The 27,848-nt window shown below is 32.7% G+C and overlaps 1 protein-coding gene across 4 annotated transcripts in view; it reads right to left on the bottom strand.

The window, feature by feature from the left end:
- Positions 1 to 7,661: 7,661 nt before the first annotated feature.
- Positions 7,662 to 27,848, bottom strand: part of LOC132952710 (serine/threonine-protein kinase S6KL) — a 57,324-nt gene continuing 37,137 nt past the window's right edge. For 3 of the 4 annotated variants that reach the window (XM_061025099.1, XM_061025100.1, XM_061025101.1), the window contains 2 exons: positions 8,057 to 8,236; positions 7,662 to 7,976 (listed from right to left, as the gene is read on the bottom strand). In XM_061025099.1, coding sequence (XP_060881082.1) covers positions 7,887 to 7,976; positions 8,057 to 8,236 — 270 coding nt within the window. In that variant the 3' untranslated portion in view covers positions 7,662 to 7,886. Of the gene's footprint in view, positions 7,977 to 8,056; positions 8,237 to 27,848 lie in introns of those variants that run through there. The other variant, XR_009665491.1, reaches the window with a different exon arrangement.

Genomic DNA, 27,848 nt, shown 5'->3' with positions numbered 1-27,848 from the left:
TTATTAATTGTATATTTATATCCTGAAGGTTGAGACATGTAGGACTGTAGGATATTATTATTTGGCCATCAAGTAGGTATAGTCAAAAGTAAGAAATACGAGAGATTAAAATATTACAAAGTGCCTCCTCATGTGAGTTTATTTTATAGTACTTACATTTTAAAGCAAGTTTATCGTTTTTAAATTGTAAAATTTTTGTTGATGTTAAAATGCTTCAAAATTATTATATTAAAAAATCCTAGTTGGGCCGCTAGATAATATTCTTACTTGTAAATTTGATAGTACCTATGTTAAATCACTCTAATATATTAAAAACAACTAAAGTTAAATTAATTTCGTTAGGAAGACTGAAACAACAAAAAATATGCGGTACGACGTCCTCTAGCTTATTCTCAATTGACGACTGTTGTGGGTCTTCTTTACAAGTCTTACCACAGTATATTTAATCATTATTGATTATCACAGCAATTTCAATCATTGTGTAGATTGTAAATATTCATTAAACACTTTTTCTCAAAAAAATATAAAATTGTATAAATACAAACGAAAAATACGATAAACAAATAAAGACTAAATAGATACGTTTTAATATACATAGGTACTGGCAATATATACTTACAATTTTTGAGTTATAAGAGATAAATTATTTGAATTTTATATTATTTGAATACTTATATTAAAAACATAATTTTATTCTATAAATATATTATGATGTTTTAAAAAATGTTAATATTAATAATACAATTATTTTAAACACAATGTAATTAATGTAATTGAAAAATATTACCACAACAAAGGTCAAAGACCTTTTAAAAACTTAACTATGCATTAATACGGTATTACGATTACTAATTAGTGATTACTTTATGTTAATTATACTTAATATAATTATATTAATTATAATTTTTATTATTTCTGAAGTATACTTTTTACATATTACAAGATCTCAAGGTAGTATAATATACCTTATAATAATAAATGTATTTTTCTGGTTTCTCAGTTTTTGATTTACATTTACTGTTAATATAAAATTTTTAGCTATATATAGAGACCACTGGACCAGATGTTTCAGTATAAATAATTTCAGTTAAAACATAAACCATAAGGACAAATCATCAACTAATTTTCGAGCTTATTTAGTAATTAGGTACATATAAGTTATAATTTATGTTAGTTAAAACTTATAACTTATAATTAACTTACAAACAATTTGTAATTAAGGTTTACAGCAAAATTAAGTTGATGATGTACATTTTAGAAAATAAAATGTTTGTGTATAATAAACACAACCACAATTAATTATTATAAGTTACCGCAAAATAAAATACGATATAACTTAAAAGATAAAAGTAATATTGACTGGATTACAAAAACTTATATCGCTATAGGTTATTAATCAACTTGATGTTTGCTTGTGATATTAAATATTTGCCTTAATATTATATACAACAAAATGATTCATTACGAAGTGCTTAAATTTTTTTTCAAATTGAACTCGTTAATTTTTTATCGTCGATGAAATATCTATAAGTACGTCGTTAGTGTATAAAATAATTAACCGAAAACGTTTATCTTTATATTCATGATTCACTCTTTGAATTGTTGAAGGTTTGAAAGGCTATAGAGTATTTAAAAAAAGCTTAACATTTTTAAGGGTTTTAAATGTTCAATTTTAACGTAACGTTCGCCGCACTTTTAAATGTCACAATGGACGGTCGAGTGCTATTATAATTGTTCGGTATTATAATACGCGTCAATAAAAACAATATAGCTTATTTAATATGTTATTAATTAGTTTTGAGTAGGCATAGTATTATGTAGTGTGGTTCTTTCCAAAAAGTGAAAATATAGTATTAAAGCATTTTTTTGTTTTGTTAATTAAATATCAAATATTTTTAATCTGATTTAACCTTTTTAGTTAAAACAATTTTGTTATAAAAAATATAATGAACCCATATTGAGACGAAAAAAAATTCGAAAATATATGTGCACGGTGGTTTTAAAGGTATAAGAAACTCACTTGATTACTTGTCTTGATCAGTGATCATATTATACCTAACAGGTAACAAAAATATTAAAGAATTTACTGGCTTGGGTTTTTCTTTAAAGTTTTTTAAAAGACGTTCAGGTTTTGATAGTTTTAGGATAACATTCTAAGGATTCCTAGGAACGGAGACCGCAAGTAGTGTTAGGGCACCATAACATCCACCAATGTAATATTTCAGATATACCGTAACCAAAATTCAGTGTTGGAAAAGTGCGTTTTAAAAAGGAACTCGTTCCCGTTTTTTTACATTTTCTTTACGATCTGAGCGGTTATTGTTAATGGTGTTTTTTGCGGACAACTTTTAAACCAGAAATAATCAGCTAATTTTTGTATTCATTACCATTTCTAATAGGTAATTAATTTTTTTCTATAATATATTCTAGAAAATATTATTATTAAAAATAACATGCGTTTCATACTATCATTTTTTTTTTCATAATTTGAGAAACGGACATTTTTGTTCAAGTTCCTTAAAAATAAGAGCTTATTTCCGTTCTTCGTTCCAATATTTTAAAAAGAACGCGTTCCTTCCCAACACTGCCAAAATTAAAACAAGTATATACCTAACCTAACCTATACATAATACATTAATACATAACAATATCCCAACAATTTTTTATTTATTTTATCAATTTATATGAATATAAAATTTAAAACCTCATTGTCTAACACTGCAAACATTTAAAATAAATAAATGATTTCTACGTACCTACCTAATTAATTTTGTATTATAAGATTTAAATTTTAAATAATTGAATACACACTAATATTATAAATTATAATAAATTAACTAACATCTTTTAAGAATTTAAATGATTCATATCTAATTTTCAATTCAATATGTGTCAAGTCTGAAATGATTATTACTGAGTGACCTCGAATAAACAACATTTTACTTAAATATCAGATTAACTATTATTACATAATTATTTTTGTTAGAAAATTATGTCAAATTTTAGGCCAGAATATAATATTATACATCCCGGCCTACGACAATCTGATACAGAGATACGTCTGAGCGCTTTATTAGTAGAATTCTATAGTTAGTACGTCAAGTGCGGAGAAAGACATGTTTTAGTACTTAAATACAGTATCTATCTATGAAATCGTGGGGTTAAAATACGAGCTAAAAATAACTTTTGGTACCCAAACTCGTCATGTGCCGCCGCCAGTGACGGACCTAAACTTGTTTTAACTTATTTTTTTATAGAGTTGAGCCGACCAAGATCATTACCATTATTATATGTCGATAAAGATAGACGAGTTGTTGACAATAAAAGAGCTAAATTGGGAGCAAGAGAGGCAGAAATGTACGATAGGAGCAACCAAACCGGAATTGTTCATTCGGCCTGAATGATATACCTATCCGAGATGTTGAACTCTGGCCAAGTGTACTTTATTATACCTTGTGGATAGAATTATAACGATTGTAACGACAGCCTAGGTCAAGGACACCGTTTCTTACAATATTTAATTGCTGTCTCGTGTACTTAATGTCATACCATGGCGGCAGGCGTCTAGATATGTCTGTAGATAGGTACTGGGATACCGCGCGCACTGTTACGATATAATATCTGAAGCGATCGCCGCAGTTCACTCGTGAAAATCCACGGACAACAGACAGGAGACTTCAATTATTATTGCCGGTAAACGACCAGGATGTCAGTGTATATATGCCTATAGTTATTATCTGCGACGCAGGTCCTGTATAAATCATGTGGGTAAGGTTTGGCGAAGTCACGACGGTGGACGCGTGGTACGGATGATAATATTATCTCGGTCAATAACGATTCGAGTCAAGCCGAAATAAAAAATATTCGAAAATTTCGTATCATAGCGTTCATCGTATTATGCTGAACTGAGGAGAGAAGACACGTCTCACTAGAATATGAATAATATTATATAATAAAAGGTGTATCAGAAAGACAAGACTTAATGTTGCAAACACGTTCAGTATAGAGTCCATTATCTACTCAAAAAATGAATAGTAAAAAAATTAAATTAAATGAAATATTTCATTGTTTTTTTTAGAGCATAATCGTCCTAACCCTAGTTATACAATTTATTTTTGATTAAGGGTAGATACTATACAGTTAAAGATAGTATGTATCAGAAAATCATATTTTTAATTCCAATAATTGCACTGACATCTCTATTTATCAGTTATAACGTACTTTAGAGTTCGTAACTTTTTATAGTTTGCAGTCCAAGTTTACTGCGGCAGGTTAGGTTAGGTAGTAACTTACATTAGATGTTTTTATTTCATTGTAATTATGATATATTCCTATTTTTAATATTATTTTCAGTTTCACAATGTAACGCTTATATTAATAATTGTTTTTTTTTTTTTACAGAACAACCACCTATAATACTGATCAATATTACATTTAAAAAAAAAGGTTTGACAATATTTGTGGTAAATATTTTTAAATATTTTCCTGTTGGTACACTTTGAAAATTACAATTATTATTTTATTCCTAAACCGTCTGAATCCTAATATTTTAAACATCATTCGCGTGAATAGACGACGCAAGCTAAATTTATCTATATAATACAATCGTATCCCCACATGTATTTAAATTTTCCCTTCAACAAAAAAAAGGTTAACTATTAACGAAGCAATATGTCATGAGTAATTAAATAAAGTCTTTATTAATTTAATAACAAGGAAGAGAGATATTATTATTATTATTATTAATCAACATTAGAGCGATTCTTTTCACGGAAAACGCAAAGGCCATAACTTTGTTTGGCCTTTTTTATTTAAACCCTATTTAAGATGGATACCTTCATGCAAACATAAAATTCTAAATGCAATTCATTTTCTGACATTTTTTTAAAGTTAATAATTTTATAAATTATACGTATTTAATTGTATTTTTTTTTTAAACGATCATATATTGTATGCGATATATTTTAGCGGTATATGTTATGTGGTAAGTATAGAAAGACAAACGCGAAACATTTTGTATATTTTATATGTATTACATCTGCTAATAATGTGTAGTGGATAAAATCAGTTAAACTACATAACTGCCGCAGAGTTCCACGACCATTTCCGCAAAACCTTAGTTATATGGATAATATTTAATGGTATAGACTCCATAGAGATACTATAGAGATAATATTATGATAAAGTTTGAACAAACAAATTGAATTTTGTTGATTGGAAAAGTAGCTTTATGATTTGTTGACTTAGTATAGAATTGAAAAAAAATTAAAAAATCCATATTTATAATTTTAATGTTTCAAAACATTTTCAAAAAGAAAAATGAATTAAATAAATATAAATATAAATTATTGTTGATTTTTTACCCACATTATATTTTATTACATATTATTATGATATCTAAATATTATTTTAGTATAATAATATTAATGTTTAATGATAATTTTTTATTTACGAAAAATATATATACTTACCTACTTATACAACACCCTATATTATGTACAGGTGTCCTGAAAAAATATATAATATGAACAACGTATCTCTATATTTTTCGTACCATCATTAAATTATATAAAAATACCAACGCAATACCTTTATAATTTCAAAAACATTATTTATCAAATAAAAAAAAATGTATGCAAATTGCTATTCATTGTTCTCAAAAGTTATTAAAAAGTTATTAGTTATTACAGCTACGTTTGATAATATGATATAATATAAGAACATCACGCGTAAGGGAGGGCGGTTTAAATGAGTTAGATTATTTTGTTCCTTTGGGTTCTAATTTTCTTGAATGTTGTCTGCCCCGTTTAAATCAAATAATACAACTATAACAACGAGGCTTTTAAATTAAATAATGACAATTTTTTAATCGAGTGCCGTCCTACGAAATTAATTCTCTGGTAAAGTGATTTCGTCGTGGTCTTAATTAATGTGCAGAGCAAAACTATTTCATAAACTTATTTAATCTGCTTGATCGATTAGTTTAAAAATAAAAAGATGGTCAATTATTCTAACTGCAACCTGTAACTTACCTAGTAAAGATTGACGGCTGAAAATGTTTGCCTCCTTGTTGAAAAGCTGAAATGACGTTTCATTTATGTACATCTAGTAGCTAGTTAAACTCACGTTCGCAATATATTATTATACACAATCACAAAACAGTAACTTTTGATAAATTTCGTATCGATTCCGATTTCCTACTGCAAAATATAATTATTAGAATTAACTTTTTATTATTTGTTTTTTTTTCTTTTAGAAATATTAAGCAGCTATATACACACCCCATGGCAGTTTCGTTGCCCAATCTCTCTCACTTTCTTCGCTCATATATGTTTACTATATACTGCAGTTGTCAGTACCCATTGCATTTGGTATGTAATGTCTATTGCACGGTAGGTATGTTGTAAATATAATGCATCATTGCATCGTACACTTTTCACAGCCGATTTAAATAATTATCAGTACCTATGTCCCACTCGTATCTCCTCCTCAAGTTGACCGAATTCGAATAATTAGAGCTCATTCGATATGGTAAAAGTTTCCGAGTGTTCTAAATAGGTAATAAATAATAACATAGAACAATATTGCCTTAGAACTGTCACATTGACTTAAACAGGACATCGATGCATAATAATAATAATAATAATATATCAGCTGAATGTGTGTACCTACAGTGTGGTTTTAAAGAACGCGCGTGGGTAATAATTCTGGCCTTTTAAAAATAAAAAAAAAGTAACGTTATACAAACATCAATAGTATAATTTGCTCGTAACCGTTTATTTATTATCAAGCTCAATGAATAATAATCTCGTATGGATTCTATTATTTGGTGTTTCGTGGCGTATTATAAATATACAAATATTATATTTACTATTCATGTACACACGAGCGAGTGTATTTAATTACATTCGTGGTATTATATATGCTAATATAATATTCAGATATTATGACCGTTTTATTTATCTGATTTATGTGTGTTGGTTTGCCTTGGGTGGGTCAATTTATTGAGATGACATTCAAGATTGACCTAAATTGATTACATATATATCTGTGTCGTGTATGGTGATTTATTTTCCTATTCAGCTGGATAGTTTTAAACTCCATGCATCTCGTGCCTATCTTATATCTATCTTTCTTCTGCGCTTTTTAAGTTGTCTGAATAGTCGACGAGTTAGAAATGCGTACTTGTTGAAATGCATTGGGGTCAACTGACTGACATTTGACGAGTGTCATATTTAGACCATACAAATAACTGAACATTCAGTTATTTTATCTTTAAGAATATCATCTGATCACAAATGCTTGGAAATCATGTAAATGGATATTAATTGGATTTCTTTTCAAAAACATTTTTTTTTTTTTTAGTTATATATGTTGGATAATTAATGATCAATATCTCACTACTATAATATTATATGAATGACAATAAAATTAATAGATTCAACGATGTAACATGGTATTGTAGTTCATAAACATTTTGTGTATGTGATAGTTTTTACTATGAATGTAGACAGTAATTTAAATGTCATATAAATTATTATTAAAATGTATTGTTATTGTAGTTGCTTGACAATGCCTAATCAAATAAAAATATTACTTATAGTAGTTAAAAATGTATTCAATTTTGTGGTTTTACTAAAATAAAAAAAAAACAAAACAAGTATATATTAATTAAATTATATTTATATCACCTTTGGTATTTCATAAAATATCTGTATTTTCGCGACTCGCGTGTAACAAAATAAAAACGATATTTACTTTACATGACTTTCTTTAAAAATAAGATGTAAATTAATTACGTACTACATCACAATTCTTAAACAAATAGATAATAATATTTAATAGTTAATACACTGTTTGTCATAATTATTTATCACATACTTAAATTAATCGTCAAATTCTTCGAAATGAGAAAACACATGATTGTTTCCTGTTGTTTCTTCAAGCAGTTTTTTTAATAATTCGTTTGGTTTATGCTGAAAATTAATTAAACAATATAATTATCTGATATTATAAACAAAACAAAAACATTAAAAACATAAGAAACTGTAAAAACCTTTTTTAACGTTATGTCTGAGAAATTGAAATTATGAAAAAACGACTGGATTTTAATCTGATGAAAGGATTTTAGACGGTACTGCTGGTTTGTTTCCAACAGCTTTAATACCATATCAGTGGCACCTTTACTAACATTTTCCAACGTGATATTGATTTCGTCGTGTGACTTTGGCGGATACTGAAAACAAAACATTAATTAATGAACATCCGTTATTTTGGTCGTAATGAAATAATGAATTGCATGACTATCCACAATATTACTATAATACGGCCTTGTTTAATGGAATTAAAAAAAAAAAAAAACATTAAACCAGACAAAATTACATCACGCTTATTTAAGTACTTTTAGACCACTTTTATGTATAGGGTTTTAGTGTAATTATTATGTGCAGTCTAAAATATGTTCATTAAAACGGGAAAAACCATAAAAACGTAGTAGGTATATAATATATAGTCTGTTCGAGGAAATGTCGAATTCCGTTAGTTAAATGAAAATATTTTTTTTTTTTTTTACATAATAGTAAATTTAGTATCTAATAAAAAATTAATTATTAATACTTATTAGTATTTACATACTATAAGAATTAGCGTGTTTCGAGAAACAATTATAAAAAATTGTAAAAAATCAATAAAATTCAATCAACTTTATAATTTAATATTTAGCAATATATTATATGTATATATCTGACGGATGTCTTTTCTATATATAGTTATCAATTTATTATTTAAATGAAATATTTCAAATATTAAGACAAAATGTAATGAAGAACTTTGACGACTATCTTGCAGTAAATCATTAAATAACTTTTTCAAATTAGAATATTAATCAAAGCAGCGGATATGTAAATAATTTAGAATACTAAGTATATATTTTTCTCTCGAAATTAATGTGTTATCTAAAGTTTACATCACCATCCTATCTTATATAAATAAAATTCTTATTATCATACAAATGTCGAAAACTTTATTTTACATTTTTACATAATATATACAGTTGAGCCATAAGTTTTGAACAAAGTTTATTTTTCAACTTATTAAAAAAAAAAACCTAATAACAGCGTTAAAAAAAAAATATTGATTTTTATTTTCTTCCGCTTCAAATATAATAATACAATATAATATATTAATTTATCAACCACGAGTTAAAAAAGTCATTAATATAGTGTTTGCGACTTGCGGTTACCTTGTATAGGTACTTGTTTAATATAATAGGAAAACTGACGTTTTATGCTGTGTACGCAGATATCGACATAAAATATTTACCAAGATGTTTTTACACATCATGATAAATTTAAAAATAAAGTATGTAGAGCTTTAGGTTGTAAATATATTTCATATAGTATATAATGTATAAATGTAAATTCTTAAGTAATAATAATGTATCAATATCAGGCAAACGCGTTTACCTATGTTATGTATAATAAATTATTCATGGAAATTATTTTAATACAAAAATTAGCTTTGGATAAAAATAAAAATGTCGTTTGACACATAAAGGTTTTATTGAATATTATTATTATTATTAGGGAATTTAATATGTTATCACAGGATACATAAAAAATGTTTACTTCGACAAATATTAGGTATAAGCATATTATTATACGCATCTGAGATACATCATAATTCGAGAGTAGAATATAAGTACATCCAAGTAGAATCTCCGTGCAACACTTTGAGATGATAAATGATAATATATATATTATATTATGTAAACGAGTGCCATAAAACAGATTTTAAAAATAATTGATTTCGAAACGAAGTAGGTACCTACCAAAAATATATAGTCGTACATTCCGCGTTTTTATGGCGTCTGGTTAGACAAAAACAAAACAATTGCGCCATCGATGCTATAGGGAAATAAATGATGATCCTAAATGAGAGACTATATAATATATACGAAATTGAATGATTGTTTTTTTTTTTTTACTTTGAGTAAATGATAGGTTATCAGTCATAATTGCGTTGTTTTTGTAGTCCACGTGAAAAAGAAGCGTGCCTATATCCTCCTATCATAGTTTCAAGGTTGAAGTCGAATTTCGAGCAAGCCGTACCCAGCCAGACTGTACGCACGCACTCACACACGCGATGGTGATGATGATGATGGTACAAACGGCGATTGCGATCTCCCGTCTAACCTTCGAAAATTATATAATAATAAGACAACAATTTTACATATATATTGGAGAAGAACAAAACGAATTAGGAAAAATGGTTTTATGGTGCGTAATCACATTGATTAAAAATCACGTAAATTGCATACCTACATTATTTTTTAACTAAACGTATTCGGCTGTACATAAATGCATGCCATTAAATCCACTTAGTCTTCGTTGACCGTATACATAATGATGTATAATATATTATTTTTACAACGAAATCTCGAGGCACATTGCATACACCGCGACTGTGTGTTGCAGTGGAATATATACATATTGTATGCCATACATAGATCTGGGATAAAGTATAATATACAGGTAGGTACCTAACCAACTAGGTATTGCATATTATACTAGTGTACCTATACCTATAATTATTAATATTATAACTATTATCGTAACGCGATGAAGTAATAGTTTGTATTCATGTCACAACTAAAATTTGTCAAAATTGCATGTAAGCTAAACTCGGGTACCTATACAATATACATATATACCTAATATATATTCTACATATTTTTTGACTAACTTACATAAATGAACGCCATTTCGAGGTGCACTTAGAATAACTACGACATTTACTAAATATCATATTATTATGGTTAGTTCAATAAAAAATGTATCGCACAATCTAATCAATATTAATAATTGTTGCCGGGGCGCAATTATAATTAGTGCTGAAAATTATATGACGCGCTGCCGAAGATATTTCGAGGGACCTAACCTCGAGAACACCTATAAAGGCTAAGGTGTTAACCACACTCTAAATATTTGACGTTAATAGTAACCACCCAAAACAGGTCACTCTATACATATATCTACTAGATTTCGGTATGTATTGCGCAGCTAGGATACGCGCTTAAGCATAAACCTTATAGGAAATCCGACGCTGACTATTATAATAATTATACGCCTTGTCATAAAAATCTATACCTGATATAAATAATGAGAATTATACAATACGAGCGTAATACACTAATACACAATATTTAATTATTTTTAAAGTTAAAGTATAATAATATCATAATATATTTCATGTATTTGAATACGAATCATAATATAATATTTCATTATATTAATTGTATACTGAGTGATCTATTTAATGTTTAGATGAGTGGAGTAGTGGACTAATATTTTTCGGGACACCTTACTCCACTCCGGGAATAAAAACGTTAAATACCTACTTATAAAACATAAGCTCAGGTCCAAAATTCGATTTTTATGCATGGAAGTACTCCAAAAAATATTCTGCAATAGGATAAGGAATTAAAATTGCATGATGTCATTGAAAAAAGTAAAAATTAAAACTATAAAAATAGTAAAAACAAATTCTTTGTGTAGACAAAAGTTATGAGAAATATTTTCAAAAACTTATATTTTTAAATATGAGGTCCTACATTAAATGGATCAGCCAGTATATGTGCAGCTCCAACGATGGACAGATCGGATTTTTTAGTCACAAAAATGTTGGGGTTGGGTGCAAAACTGCAGTAATTTATTTGAAAACTCACAGGTAGGTACCACCAATGGTGGCGTAGGGGTAATAAAAAGCGGCGCTAATTACCACTATATATAATATATATATTACGACAATGGGGTCGAATGCGAAGCACAAATTACGCTCATACGTCTTTTCGTTTACCTGCGTTTACACGCACCGCAGAAATTGCAAACGAAATTAGTATACATAGACCATAGGCAGTGGTCGGGAGTAGTACTTTATTTGTATACACAATATGTAGCGAAATACTATACAGAGCGCTAGAAATTTACGGTTTGAGTATAGCGAAAAAATTTAATTTATCCGATATACCGACTACCTTTATATCGTATGAAATGTTAAATTAAAAGTTTTATCTGCTTTATTTATTAATCATACAACAGGGCAGCAACTTTTAAAACAAATTTTGAACAACTCACAATTGTTTTGTAATCCTCTCACTAGTCACATCCGTCAGATGTCAGTCCCGCAACTATGACAGTTATTTTCAATAAGACATGTTTTAGTTTTTACGAAAAATGCAATATGATGTCAAACATGAGATACACGGAACTAACCTGCCGTCTGAAAGTACAATAAAATAAAATGATATTCAATAAGTGAATTAGTCCAGAACATTTTCAAAAAAAATATATATCACACTACTTTATAAAAAAGTGGCGATACCAAGATTCTTTCTGGGGGGGGGAAGTAGAGTTGACGCACAGCAAAAATAAACAGTAGCGTCCCTACCACAGGACTCATAAGTTATAAGTACACTTATATACACAATGTGTAAACTATTTTCGCTGGGAATGCACGAACTAAGTACTTGGATACACAATACACATATGTATTATATTTATATTCCTACGCCAAACAAGCCCCAGACAAGTCGGCTGCTATATATTATGTTATTTACAATTGACTGCAGTACCCGCAGTAAAGGTACAATAATAATTAACGTATCGCACTGCAAAAGCGTCGCTTTTTTTATATTATTCAATACGTATATTTGTACGCGGGGCCGCATGTACCCCGTCCATAGAACGTATCCGTTTTTCAGGCCGACCGGTTTAAGAATTGGGCCAAATCACAATTGTATTGGATTTTAAATGCCCACGCAAACGTATACCTAGCGCTGACCGAATGACGCCACTGCGGCCGCAACGCCGTCTCCACTGACAGGGGTGACTATCTGGAAAACCGATTGTTCCGAGTAACCGCAAAACACGAGGACGTTTAATAATTTTTAAAAGAAGCGCGCAAAAAACGAAACAACAGCGCTGTATAACATTATATACCACGATGTATATACGTCATACACATTAAGTTTAATTTAATTAAAACTCATACACACACACACACATATATATATATATATATTATAAGCTTGAGTGTTTCTCATGTGCAGTACACACACACACACACACACGCGCACACACACCCACAGACGCATACACGCGAACATTGGGCGCCGGTATGTATGTATACTTTTTCTCGTATTTTCGCAGTCATTTTTCATTCGACGCCATAAATCATTTCGACGTACACTGCTTATATATATATATAATACATAGTATGAGCTCGCTCGGCGGTCGCGAGCAGCAACGATCTCGCGGAGGATGTGGGGTGAGGAGGGGGGAGGAGGGCCGGAGGAGAGCGGCGTTTTGTTATTCAAGATAAAATAAAAAAATAAACTTTTTTTCCGCCCCGAACAACTCATCCCGTTATTCGGCGGAGATTTATAAAAACAACGATATGCGCGTATATACGGTGCACTATACAGACTTGGGCGCGCCTATACGCGTAACACACATATATATACACCGAGAGGGCTGTTGACCCAGCTCGGTTTATATTTATTTTTTTCCGTTCCTTTCTTTCTTTCTTTCTTTCTTTTCACCCCGCTCTCGCCTCCCACCATTTCCCATCGTTCCTTCCTTCCGCTCCTTTTCGAGGACATAACGAGGTCAAGCCTGTCAAAGAACTCGGCTCGTGTGTGTGTGCGCGCGCGCGCGCGCCCGAGAGAGTGCCCATATAATATAATATTATACACACACAAATAAATAATAATCGCATTATAAAAAAAACATAACGGCATATTCTCTCCACACACACACACACACACACACGAGCGCGCCATTTAAAACCATTTTCGCGTGTTCTATAACCTACCTACATAATATTATAATATACATAATGCGCGCACAACAGTAATCCACCAGCGGCGGGTCTCGGGCTCCGGCGCACGACCGGCGGTGTGGCGGGTGGCCGCGAAACTACGCTGCACAATGGCTTTACGGGTACTTCTTATAATATCGTATTATGATATTATTATTATGATGATAATATTATAGCCGGAGTAAAATAAAATAAAGGCGCCTGCGTCTAGTTATTATTGTTGTAACGACGACTTCGACCGCGCAGACCCGGTTTCGTTTCTGTTGACACACATTTCGCGCGCGGGCCTGATGTACACCGTATAATAATAATAATAATAACGTGTGCAAGCAAAACAAAGCGACTGCGACGGTGAATATTTGCAAACACGAAAAACCGGAATTCGCAATTATAATTTTTAATTTTTTTCTGAACGTCGACCATAATAATATTACATACCATATATTAACTACTAAGCGAGGCACCCTACGTCTCGTGGCGGTGTACATATATACATATATGAATATAATATATTATTTACATTTAGTAGTCTATCTGTACACTTTGAATTTTACTCCTATCACATAATAAATACATAGGTACTGCAGTATGCTACAATATTATATATTAAACTATATACTCTTCCTCGTGCGAGTGTGTCTTCTTTTTTTTTTTCTTTATATATTATAGGTATATACGCGAGTAGAACTGAGCAACGTTTATATTGGTCGTATACAACGGCGTTTTATTGACATTACTTTCAGTACTTTTATGACCTACAGGTAGACGGTATGGTCTCCATGTACAGGTGGACTGGTGGTAATCGTATATAGTCACAATTAGACTCAGTGTTCTGATTTCTGAGAACAATAAAATTGTACGTTGGCGTATGTAACTTCATAAGTACCTCTAACTTACCTAAATTATTTTAAACACACACACATTATTAAACCCTTTTTCGAACCAAAATAGAAAAAAAAGACAAACATATAAAGCAAAAATGGTACATACGCAGTTCAGGTAGACATTTAACACTTAGATACAAGTTACGCAGCCGGCTGTAAATAGAACACATTTCAAAAGAACTTAGTGACGTTTGGATTTGTTGAGGTCCACCTAGCACCCTCTTCTCCCCCTCCCCCATTCAGAGATGCACTCGAGATCACATTGATGTAAGATAATTTTTCTTGGCATACTCGTAGTTTCTCTAAATTCTTATAATAGGATAGCTTAGCGCTATTATATAGGCTTATTCTCAAAATGTAACGTCGCCGACGATGCCCCTGCACACTAATACGTGCGTACACCAACACCCTCACGCATCCGGCCGTCTGTCTATTATTTGCTTTAATATTTACCAGTTGTTGCTGTCATCCGTCTCACATAATATAGGACCTGTATAATGTGTGTGTGTGTGTGTGTGTGTGTGTGTGTATGTGTTAACGCGCAGCACATGATATTATATACGTGTCGAATATTATCCCTCGGCGGCGGCGACGACAACAACAGCGGCGGCGGCGGCTGATACGAATCTGACACTAAAAGAAAAAAGGGAAATAGTATTTTATACTTGTGACAGCGGATAGTGTTTCGCCCACAACGTAATCTACTTACAAAAGCGAACTCACTGTATAGAACTCGAAATCTTGTTTACAGCGTTAATGCGTTACAATGTCATACACACGACATCCTGGGGGGGGGGGGGGGGAATACCTTATACCGATCGGATAATAGATATAATAATAATAATAACAAAATATATAGTGTATATACGTGTTAGAGACAAAAAAAAAAACACTAACGTTCAAGTGCAGCAGCTATATTATAATAGTATATATATGAACGCACAAAAGACTGCGAGCAATATCATACATATTATATTATATTTCATATATATATACGTTTTGTAACGTGTGACTGTGTGAGGCGTCATTATATTATATTATAGATACTATATAATATTATTATACAGAGTGTATTTCAAAGATTTAAAACATTTTTAACGCTATTTCAATGTGAAACTGTGAGATATACTCGAAACACCACGCATGTATGATGTATCTATATGCAGGCCCCGTGTGGGGGTGCGTTTGAACCGTTAAATCCTTCAGATACACCCTGTAACACGTATAACGTTATATTTTATAGTGTAACTATACAGTCGTGGTGGGTTTTATTTAATCTGCGCGGTGTAACGGCACGTAGTCGTCTTTTTTTCATACCGGCGACCAAATGCGTATATATACATTAAACCGAACGCACAGCAGTGGCGTCTCAAAGCATAAAATATTATAAATTATTAATATTTGCATTTCACATTGCTGTTTGGAGAGGAAAAAAACCCGCAATGTCTGTGTACACGCATTATTAATACGAAGTGCAATATATTATGATAATAAGAAGTACCCATTACCCATAATAATATAATGGCCATTAGAAAGGACCGTTATTATTATTATTTTTTTCTTTACAACAACATCACCGCATCATCGATACCTATAATAGTCGGGCAGCAGACCGCTGCTCGTTGTATACCTATATCGTCATTTCATCGATGGAAAAAAACTGCGAACGGAAAACTGTTTTAAACATTCGGGCAACTCGCCGCGTACCTATTATATTATAATAATATATAAATTACTCATTATACCGAAAACACGTATCACAGACGCATATTAAAATATAATATGCACGTGTGTATCGTATTACGTACATTATACAGTACATACACATTAACTTCGAACGGCGCTGCAGAGGCGTACATCAAGTCCTACACCTAATACCTACACACGTGGCGGCGCGAAACGTTCGCATAATATAAAATATGCCTCATAAATCGTTCAATATGTGTACCTATATAATATCATTACCGTACAAACGCGTATGTATCGTTAAATAATATTATATATACACTGCAGCAAGTGCAGACCGACCAGTCGTTGGGCCGATGAGATCCCTCCCGAGCGAGTGTAACCCATACCATACCTACCTATAAGTGTACTACACCAATTCGTATATTAAATACTCATATATATATATATAATAATATGTACGTCCGTATAATATATATTATTATAGGTACGTTTTAATAGGCATCGTACAACTACGCCCGACAATAAGAGTGTACCTATACCGGTTTTCGATGCACGCGCTGCATCGGTCATCGTTGGCGATTTTTCCTATATCAAAAGTTGACGATCTGCATTCCCGTCGGTGCTCTTCAGCTGCAGTTGATGACCCCGTGGTGCAGGCAAAACGCGAATACGGTGACAAGACTACGTGATAAACGGCGGAAATACGTATTACAATTATCATCCGCGAGAAACGTTAATATTCTGCGATTTATTATAGTATTATTATTATGTATCGACACTGTTCGAATGATGTCGGGAAGGTGGTAAGGGGTAGTGGGACGAGATAAAAAATGGGTGGCCACTAGTTGCGTCCCGCGTGGTCAAATATTGCGGCCCACATATTGTTTTAGGGTACATCATACTAATTGCAGGCCTAGGTTTTTTTTTTGTACATGTACTAAATAACAAAATATAAAATATACAAATAAATATGATTAGGTACATTATTGTATAATTATTACTCGATTTACTAACTCGATTTTTTTTCACAACTCGCGGATATAACGTAAAAAAACAGAGGGGCGCAATTAGAATTAGACATATTTCGTAGTCATCCACACAACTTTATAGTATATTATTCACAGCCTGTCAATTCAGCCTTCTCTGTGAAAACTTAAACGTTATTATTTCCATTTTCAGTTTTTTAGATTCACGCGTACTAGTATGCGGCCTGCACATCCTATATAGACTCCGAAAATAGTGATAAAAAAAAAACCGTGACACTTGACTTGCCCCTTCACTACTCGGGGGGGTGTAATGTTTTCCAGTTATATAAATACAACGCCGCGGGATACACGCGGAGTTCGGGTGTTTCCCACGGCTTCATAGGGTCTCGAAACACACATGGTGTCTGTCACGACCAACACGAAACACGTGTGCGGGGCGCTGACGGCTAAAAGTTTTAGACGACTAACACATGCGCGCAACAGTATACGTACCTATATATATATATATTGTTTTTTTTACTCACACCCGAGTAGAGGATTTCAAACCAATTCCATCGCGTTTTCATGCGAAAACTACATATAATACAAATCGTCATATATAGGTACCTGTCACGGACGGACGGACGTCATGCAGAGCGGAGCGTAAACAGGTATATATTCTGTATTCTGTACATATATGCGCAAAGCTCGAGTTCGGTACAAATCCCGTTCGACATATGTACCTACACGGCATATGTGTATATAGATTATAATATAATATAGATGGAATCCACCCGATTTTTAAAATCGAAAAAAACAATTCGTTCGACGCAAATCCTTCGCCCGCGGTATATGTGTACGCGTGACGGTACGTGTGCGATATCCGAGGTGACGTGCGCGTCGATGATGCGCGCATCTATAAGGCGTCTACACACACACACACACACACACACACACACGACACTATCCGCGGCGATAATTGATAAACGTGATCAAACTTTACACGTGGAACGCGTTATTCGATTTAAAGGCCGTCTACATCACTGCGCCGTACACAAACACTCGGACGAAATTGCTTGTATACTTCGTTGAAACCTTGTTGGCTTTTGGGACGTGTCCAAATACTGCTGAGACTCCGGCCCGGCCAAATTAGCTCGAGTTAGTTAAATCAATATCAACAGTAACGGTCCAGGAAAAAAAGTCCCTAAACGCGCGGAAAAAAAAAACTTTTTCTCGCTCCTATATAATATGCCGGCCACGTGAAAACTTGTTTTAAACAAAACAAAAAATTAATAAATAACTTCAATATCGATTTTGCCCGCCGGATTTGTATGATAAAAAAAATTGCCGCACGAATGTTAAAAAACTTTAATTAACGTCGGAAGTGATATTAAAATGTTTGCGGCGCGAGCGAACGTAATTTACGCAGACGTTATAATGATATTAACGGTTATTATATTATTTATTATTATTTTTTCACGTCGGAAAAATTAAAACCTGTTTTACGACGGCTATAATGAAACAATAACTTCGCCATAAAATCGGTCAAACTATATATTAGCAACGATACATCGCGTTTATTTTAACAGAAAAATATCTATTTTCCATCGATATTTGAATTCCATTTGACAAAAAAATGGGTCACTGATGTTCCAAACGGGCTACGCCCCTAAATTCGTGTTCGTTATCTAACGACTATAATATGTATATACGACACAGATATAATCGCTTAGCTCGCTAAGAGGTACCACTATACTAAATATACTAGTGAATGACATTGGATTTAAATTGGGCAAATAAAGTATACATCGGGAGTATCAAAATGCAAATGCTGAGAATTTTTTAAAAACTTTTGGTACGCACACCCGCATTATAAATTATTATTTTATGGCGACGCAGATTTGTTTTTTCTCAGATTCGGATGGACGTTTTAATTTAAACAACAATTTTTGTATAAAAGTTTTTTTTTCTAATTACAAAATTAATAAAGTTTGAGTAAGTTCAAATGTACGCTAATGTAATGTAATAATCTGTTTTTAACATTTCTTTGTTTTCGTATTTTACACTAATCTTACTCGTTCACATACCTGCGAGAAATGGTAATGTAAAATATAGGATATAAAATATTATTCGAGGAAATGGAAATGGTAAAAATTAACAAATTAGAAATTAATTGATTTAGATTTTGGTAGATTTATGAACATAAAAGTTTTTATTTACGTCTGATCTGTTTAAAAAATGTATTGATTTGACGATCTCGGGGATAACTGAAATATATTTATGCTCATTTGAACATAATGGTAAACTTTCGTAAAAAAAACAAATTATTCGTAAAATTCGACTTCTCTAATTTTGTTAAAAAAGTACGTTTTGATGCAGAAATTGTTTAAAAAGTCTATCCAGATCTATTGAAAACAATTTGGTGTTACTAAAAAGGAAGTTGTTCAAAAGGTATATTTCTATATTCCTTTTCATCTCCCAACAACCTCAATTATTACAATAATGGACAGAATATTCAATCCAAAGGCATATAATATTTAGATTAAATATTTACAATGGTATTTATTTTTGACGAGAATCCTCAACTAGGCGTGTAGGTACGTACTGTCATGTATTCCGTCGTATTGATACCTATAAATCAAAAACGTCTTCAATCCGGAAATGATATTTTGATGGGAAGATATATATATATGCATATTGGATTTGAAAACAATATAGATCATTGTCGCTGCTGTAAAAATGTAGTTACTGCCATATTATAATAATAATTATAATTACCATAAACTATAATGTAATATTATAATAGTATTATTGTTCGAACGTTTGAAAACACCGAAAAAAAAAATTATAGTAATGAACTACTAATAATAATGACTATATAATGACGGGTGTTCCGTACTATAATAATATAATATAATTAAGCGTTGATATAAAAGTATATAGAGATTAACAACATCGATTATTCGCCATATTATAAGGTACCTATCTATATTAATATATTATTATTGTTATCGTATACTTCTCATCATACTGTCTATTATATTGTGTTTGGAGTGCATTATTATAATATGCGCTAAAAAGCATTTCTCCGTTGAATACTTGTATTATGGTATTGTGTATAATAAATTATCATCGGATGATAATAATATGTAAATGATATCGTTAAGACGTTATCTTATTATAAGTGGAATTACAAAAAAAAAAAATAGTAACGATATTAAGCGTGGGTACACGTCTTCTGCACTGATACGCGGCAGTATTGGTATACCTACGTGTACGTATACCACTTGCACATCGGGTAGGAAAAACACGACGACGACGAAGTGTTGTTGCGCATTAAAAGCACTTTGGCAGATGGGCCCCGTCGGGCACGGAAAGGTATAATAATATCGAATAATATGATATTTAATACACATCCTATTACACCACGTGCGTAATAATATAATGCATTCTATTAAAATGATTGAAATTATCAAGAAAATTTCACGTCACCGCCTCCCGCGCCAAAACGTACATTTCATTTTATATGCGGTTATAAACCCGTTTATCGATCTAATGTACGCTCCGATTCCTCAGGCTACACTATCGTATACGATACATAATAATAATAATAATAATAATAATAATAATAATAATAATAATAATAATAATAATAATAATAATAATAATAATAATAATAATACCTGTGTAATAATAATAATAATCACGAAAATCGTAGACGCGCAAAAAAAATTTAGGAAGACTTTGCAGTGTTGTCTCGACTGCAATTTACATCGCAATAACATGATCTATTAACTATATTATTAATATACTACCTAGCTGAATTTATTTTCATTAATTTCCAATTCACCGATTTCCATAAAAATCAAGTTATCTCCGTTTTATCGCCAAACCCCAAGCAATTATGCATATAATTTCTTATGCAAACACAATTCATTTAATTTAATTAATATGGAATATTTTTGGGTGCATACGAAATGTATTAATTAAACGATTTACTAAGGTATAATATACCTGCCAATCATGGGCCACTAAATCATGCTCAAAGGGGGGGGGGGGCATTAGCTCACTATCGACCCATTAAACGTTTAGTGATTGTTCATGCAACCCGCAGACATTATACGTCAACACTCGACAGAGAGTATACCTAAATATCATAACAGTTCTAAGTAAAATGTTGATATATTTCATCTGTTAATAATTTACAAAAGTTTTTTTTGTTAAAAAGATTATAGGGTATTTTACCATTTTCCTGGTACACAATATTTTTCACTTTAATGGGTATGCCAAAATAACATAGAAGTTTTTAGGCGACCCTATACTCGAGAACAGGCGCAGTTGACCTCGAGGGAAACAGTGACTTGTTATTTTTTTTTTTGGTGATTGAGAATGTCGAGCCAAACGTGTAGGTATAAGACGTGTTTGAAATTGAAAGGTTGTCGGAATTAATGGAATACGAAGAATAAACACTGTCTCAGCCTTTCCTTTGCTGTATTAACCGACTCCGCCCGCGGAAAAAATTATCAAATACAAAAATATGGCGCTTTTCGGTTTGAGTGTACCTCAGTCACCGGCAAGTCGGTGTAGGACGTTGAAGATGTGCCTATATAGCTTTGTGGATAAATCCGACCTAGGTGGAATATCCAAGTGTAGTACATATTATAACTTGATGAACGAATCGAAGTATGTGCTTCCGCTCGGAAAAATATGAACATATAGATTTTTATTAATAAAATATCATACAATTGAATGGTTCTGAATAAAAGGATTTAAAATAGTCCAAAAATGTAAAAACTGGACGACGACGGGCGTGTACCTATATTCCTATTTCTTCGCGCACAATTTTCCGGGGACAGGAGTTAAACACAACATTTATGTGCCTTACTCTTTTTGGGGGTTTAATTCCGTGAAAAAAATTAACTCCACGAGTCTCAACAAATCTATTGATAAAACTATTATTTACATTAGTGCATCATCCTGCAATTGCCCATAAAAAAAAACATACAGTATAAGGCCGAATATAGAATTCTAGAATTGCTCTGTGACCAATGCTTCGGGTCCTGTATAAGGCGTCGACGATTCGGCGGAACGGTACACCATCTCGATTGCGTATTATATGTATATCGCTAAAAAAAAAGGGATTTTTTCATCAGACATATTATATTGCAGCAGCATTGCCGCCGGTCACGAGCACGATGACCCGGGACGTATAAGTATAATACTTACACGCTAACGTTATCGTAATAATATATATTAATTAATATCGAACGTGATCATCGTATATAGACATAACATGCATATATATCCATCGAAGATCGAACAGTTCATTCGATACCTACGTGTTATATTAAATAGGTATAATAAAGACTTTTACAGTGTACCGCCGCGGTGTGCATATGGCGTGGTGAACATACTGTCTGTATAAAGTATATTATATAGATATAAGTGATTTTTCGGAGCATTGAAAAAAAAAATTGGCGGTTGAGAGGATGGTGAAAATATTCAAGCTATTTCGTAATTCATAGGCTATATTATAGTAAAGTAATGTCAATACCATCATGATGTAAGTAACTACCTACTTAATATTGATATAAAAATATAAACTTTTTGCTGCACATTATTATCAAAATATCACTCACGCTAGCACCATTTCAATTTATGACAGGAGGTGTATCTCAGAATCTTTATATGTACGTATTCATACATGAGCGTGCATGCGGCTACATCCGAGTTCTGTCCCTAATTATTATAGCTACTTACTACAAGGTCTTATAGTTGGGTCTCAGATGATTTTAATTTTTAAGCATTACACTAGTTAGGTCCCGGATTTCTTTTGGCAATACATATACTATTTGGGTCACGGATTTTTGATGCTTGAAATGTTTATAGCGGAGCGGCAGTCGACATGTGCAACGGTGATAGTTGGACTAGTTAGATAATTTCGATAGAAGACAATTTGATGCGTGCAAAAATTCAACGCGTGGAATTTTAAAAAACGACTCGACTTGTATGTTTAGGTACTAATTGTATTCATCCCTATTGTCTGGGACCCAACTCAGATGCGCCGTCTGCGACCTTATAATATGTATTTGTATTTTGGTAAATATCTTCGATGGGCAAATCACGTATATATTTTCCCCAACCAAAGTGCTACAGTGTACCTAATATACTATGTATACAGGTATAGACGTAAAAATATTATATTATTATTACGATAAAAATGTTTTCCGTGTCACACCACGGTGGTTAGGTAACTCGTTTTAATATAATAGGGTTATTATTCTGTCGGAGAATCTCCTCGGATTAAAAAAAAAATAAAAATTGCCAAATTTTTGCTCGGTACAAAGGAGTGTTTGGTAAAAGTAAGTAACAGATCGGGAAGGAATGTACCACCTGCGCGTACAACGACTGCGCGCACGCCTATGGCTACGATAATGTGTACGCCGTACGAGCGTGTTATTATAATAATAATAATAATAATAATATTATACATCGGCGCGGCGATGACCACCATCACGCTGCACGCGAGACACGACGCGCGGCAGGCCGGACACGCGGCGGTCGGTCGGTCGGCCGGGACCGGTAACGAACGAATCTCGGTGCAGTAAGTAATGAAAAGAAAAAGGTAGAAAAAAAAGTCGCGCGGTCATCGACGGGGTCGATCGTGACATGCCGCGAGGATCATCGACCCATCGAAGACGGAGAGAGGTGAGCGAGCGAGCGAGATGTCGAGCGAGAGAGCGAACGGGCGGACCGGCGGCGCGCGGATGGAGCAGGTTTGATCGCGTTCGCACGACAAAACGGCGCGCAAGTTCAATGCTATTTTTACCATCGTTTATTATTTTTACACACATATAAATATAAATATCGGCCTTACAGTACGGCAGGCGAGTGTGTGTGTGTGTGTGTATGTGCGTAATAGTAAGCATAATAATATTATACCTACAGTGTTATTACGATGACGACAACGGCGCGCGTAGAACCGGTCGGAGGAGACGGCGGCGGCGTCGGAGTCGGCGACAACGTTTCCTCCCTCGTCCGACCACATGGCGGCGGCGCGGCGGTTTTGTGTGCATTCCGTTTTTCAAAGGAGGAAAAAAAATAAATGATAAAAAGCGTTGCGACGACGGACGCCGCCGCGCACATGTGCGTCGTACTATATAATGTCCTACGGCCACCGCCACCACCACCCCTCATCGCCGACCGACCCTCGTCAGTCCCGCCGCCGCCGCCGCCACTGGTGAAAAACGATTAATCTTGCCATGACGGCGGCCGCCTCCACCGTATATGCGCATCGATAATGCGACGACGACGACGACAACAGCGGGGGGAGACACGACACGACCGGCCGAGAATATCCAAATAACCCGTTCGCGTCGCCTAAGTTTGCGTTTGTGATAATAATAATAGTAATAATATTATAATCTATATTAATAAAAGGCAATGTTTGTACGCACACAAACATTGTGTGTGTAAGCCGTAAGCGATCCACTGCTGCCAAGTCTATCGCACGGATGGTTCTGAAATTTGGTACACAAGTAATCCTATACCCGACGGCATGAACCTCGAAGTCAATTTTCTAAAATTTGGCATTATAAAAAGGGGCTGGTCGCTCACGAAAAACGACAATAATTTCGTTTGAATAGGACACACCATATAGGGTTCGCAAATGATTTCAGAAAATAAAATAGTAATTATAATTGGGTATGATTTTTGTCCTGTATTTTATGTTTGGTTAAATACACTCAAATGCCTTTGAATATTATGTCTAGAATATCTAACGGAGTTTAAGACAGGATAAATCCACTGGCATTATTTAATACAATTTAATACGCCACCGCTAAAATCAAATGCCCAAAACGGATGATGATCCTAATGCAAATCCTTGATTTTCGATCGATTTTCATACAATTTTCGTCAACAGATTCAACAAGATTCATAGTGTCGTGAGCAACATTTAACTTTTCAACATACAAAATGTTGAGTACATAGTTGACTCACGAAAAACAATAATTTCTTTCATTTAAATATGTATTTCGTAAATGGTCAAAACAACCCAAATGAATGTTTTAAAAACTGCGCAGTTTACATTTACCTTAGAAAGGGGTAAATATCAATCCACTGGTATTATTTAATTTGTCACGGGCAGCTCCGTGCGGGATCAGCCGGTAAATAATAACCATAAAAATAATAATACGATGACGAAACTATATACAATAAAGAGGTACTCTCGTCGGCGGAGAAGACGCCGGTGACGCGGACGTCTGTCGCTATTGGTATATAATATGCGCCCCGTCAATCATACGCGTCGGCGGATAAATCGCGCACAGCTGGCTGTGGCTGGTGGCTCGCCGTCGTTGACACATGCCGCCGCGGTCGGCTTGTGCTCGGAAGATCTGTCGTTGACGACGGTTTGCGGTTAGCGTCTGTTACATAAGTCGTGAGCATGGTGTGGGTGTGTGTCTGTGACTGTGTGCGTGTCTGTGCAGTGTACACGACGATCGCTGTACCACAGTTCGAGATAACATTATAATAATATATAGTGTTCAGGGCGACCCTTTTCACAGACTTATCAGTTTTTGAGTTTAACCAAAAAAAAATAAAACAAACGATTTTTACCCAGTGGTTATATACTGAGATTATAGCACTACGGTTTTAAAAATATAACCACCCCATACCGTTACAACGGTTTAGACATTCACTGCAGAGATAATTATAGTTTGCGCGCAGTTATAAAAGAACCACCCTCAACGTTTTCCAATAGGGTTACACCAAGTGCAATAACTGCGCTATATACGCCGCAGTTAAATGGACCGTAATATTTTTTTTCTTTTCGAATTGAGATAAATAATGTAAAAAGATTTTGAAATGCCTCAGGCCGAGATTATAAAACGAATTACACGCAATAAGAAACGTTTGTAAGGAAATAATATAAAAATACTCCTATTTATACACTGCCACAAAAATAATATAAAATTTATGTACATAAATAATTCCACAATTTTAGTAAAATATGTATACATATAAAGTACATATAGGTACATTTAGATGATTAAAAACATACCAAGTTTTTGTGTATAATAACATGATGCGAAAAGTTTTTTGATTATTATTAATTATTTATACTTATATAAATTAACAACTCTCAAAACAAAAACGTCAATTATCCGAATTTATACCTTAGTTCAGAACAAAATCAATATTGAACATATTTTTTAATGTTTATGACAAATTTTCGTTTTTTGAAAATATTTATAAAATATGATATTAAAATATTGTTCTGTTTTATTTTTTATTCTTTCAATGAATTCGCTAAACATTTAAGCTTTAAAAATTCATGTTTAAGAAATAAATTTAACTGTAAGATGATTAAATGTTTAAATATTAAACATAAAACATACGTATTTATTAAAAAATAAAAATGCTTTTATGCGTAGGTAAAATAAATATTTTTTCAGTACAAACTCTAACCACTTGAATGGAAATAAAAATTGAAAAATAATGCAATACTACAGTCTTTTAAAATAAATATTTATCAAAAGACATCATGTGAGTTTATTTTTTTTCAACAACCAAGCTATTGATCGGTTTTATATAAGAAAGAACTATGCTTACTTCCAAATAAAATTGTCGCGAAAACAAAAGTTAAAACACTACACAAATATTAAGCTAAATTTTTGTAAGTTATACTGCACACCATATAAGTATTTAAAATCTTCGTTTCCGTCATTTTTAGTGAGTATATATAGCATTGCTGTGTAAGTGTTTAATTTTGTTAGTACGCCACACAACATTGTAATAATAATATGTTATAATACCTAATTAACAGAATAGTTTTATTTCATTAAGCTTAATTGTTTTAAGTGTATTGTTTAAAAACCAATGTTTATGATGGCTATTTAAATTCACCTATTATAAATGACGATTGGTAACTTATTAATTATTTTACTTATCTAGTTACATTATCCATATTATTATAATATTTATATATACAAAATGACATGTAACAAAAATAGCTCACAAATGTAATTACTAATTAACTAACCATGTAATAAATTCTGTTCTGTTATTTTTATTTTTAAATATATAATTAACTAGCTCTCCTGCCCTACGTTGTCCAGGCCAAAGGATTGTATTTTTAATAAATATATTTGTACAAAATGTATAATGTTTATGCCACTATCTAATTTATTATAATAAGGCTGATCCCGCACACTTCGTTGCCTGTAAAATATGTCAACTCTTAAAAAAATTGTGATTGTTCAACTCCTTTTGGGTGTAACTCGGTACAGTAAGTGCAACTCAACCGGGGTGGTAGGCAATCCGACTACGTCGGATCTCAGACAATGTGCGACACCATATCAAGTAGACATTGTGCGAAACTTCGATTGTATGCCTACTTGGTCTGCCCGATTAATCAATGGCAACCAGT

The sequence above is a fragment of the Metopolophium dirhodum genome, chromosome 9 (genome assembly GCF_019925205.1).
Source record: "Metopolophium dirhodum isolate CAU chromosome 9, ASM1992520v1, whole genome shotgun sequence".
NCBI lineage: Eukaryota > Metazoa > Arthropoda > Insecta > Hemiptera > Aphididae > Metopolophium > Metopolophium dirhodum.
This window is presented reverse-complemented; position numbering and strand designations above follow the sequence as displayed.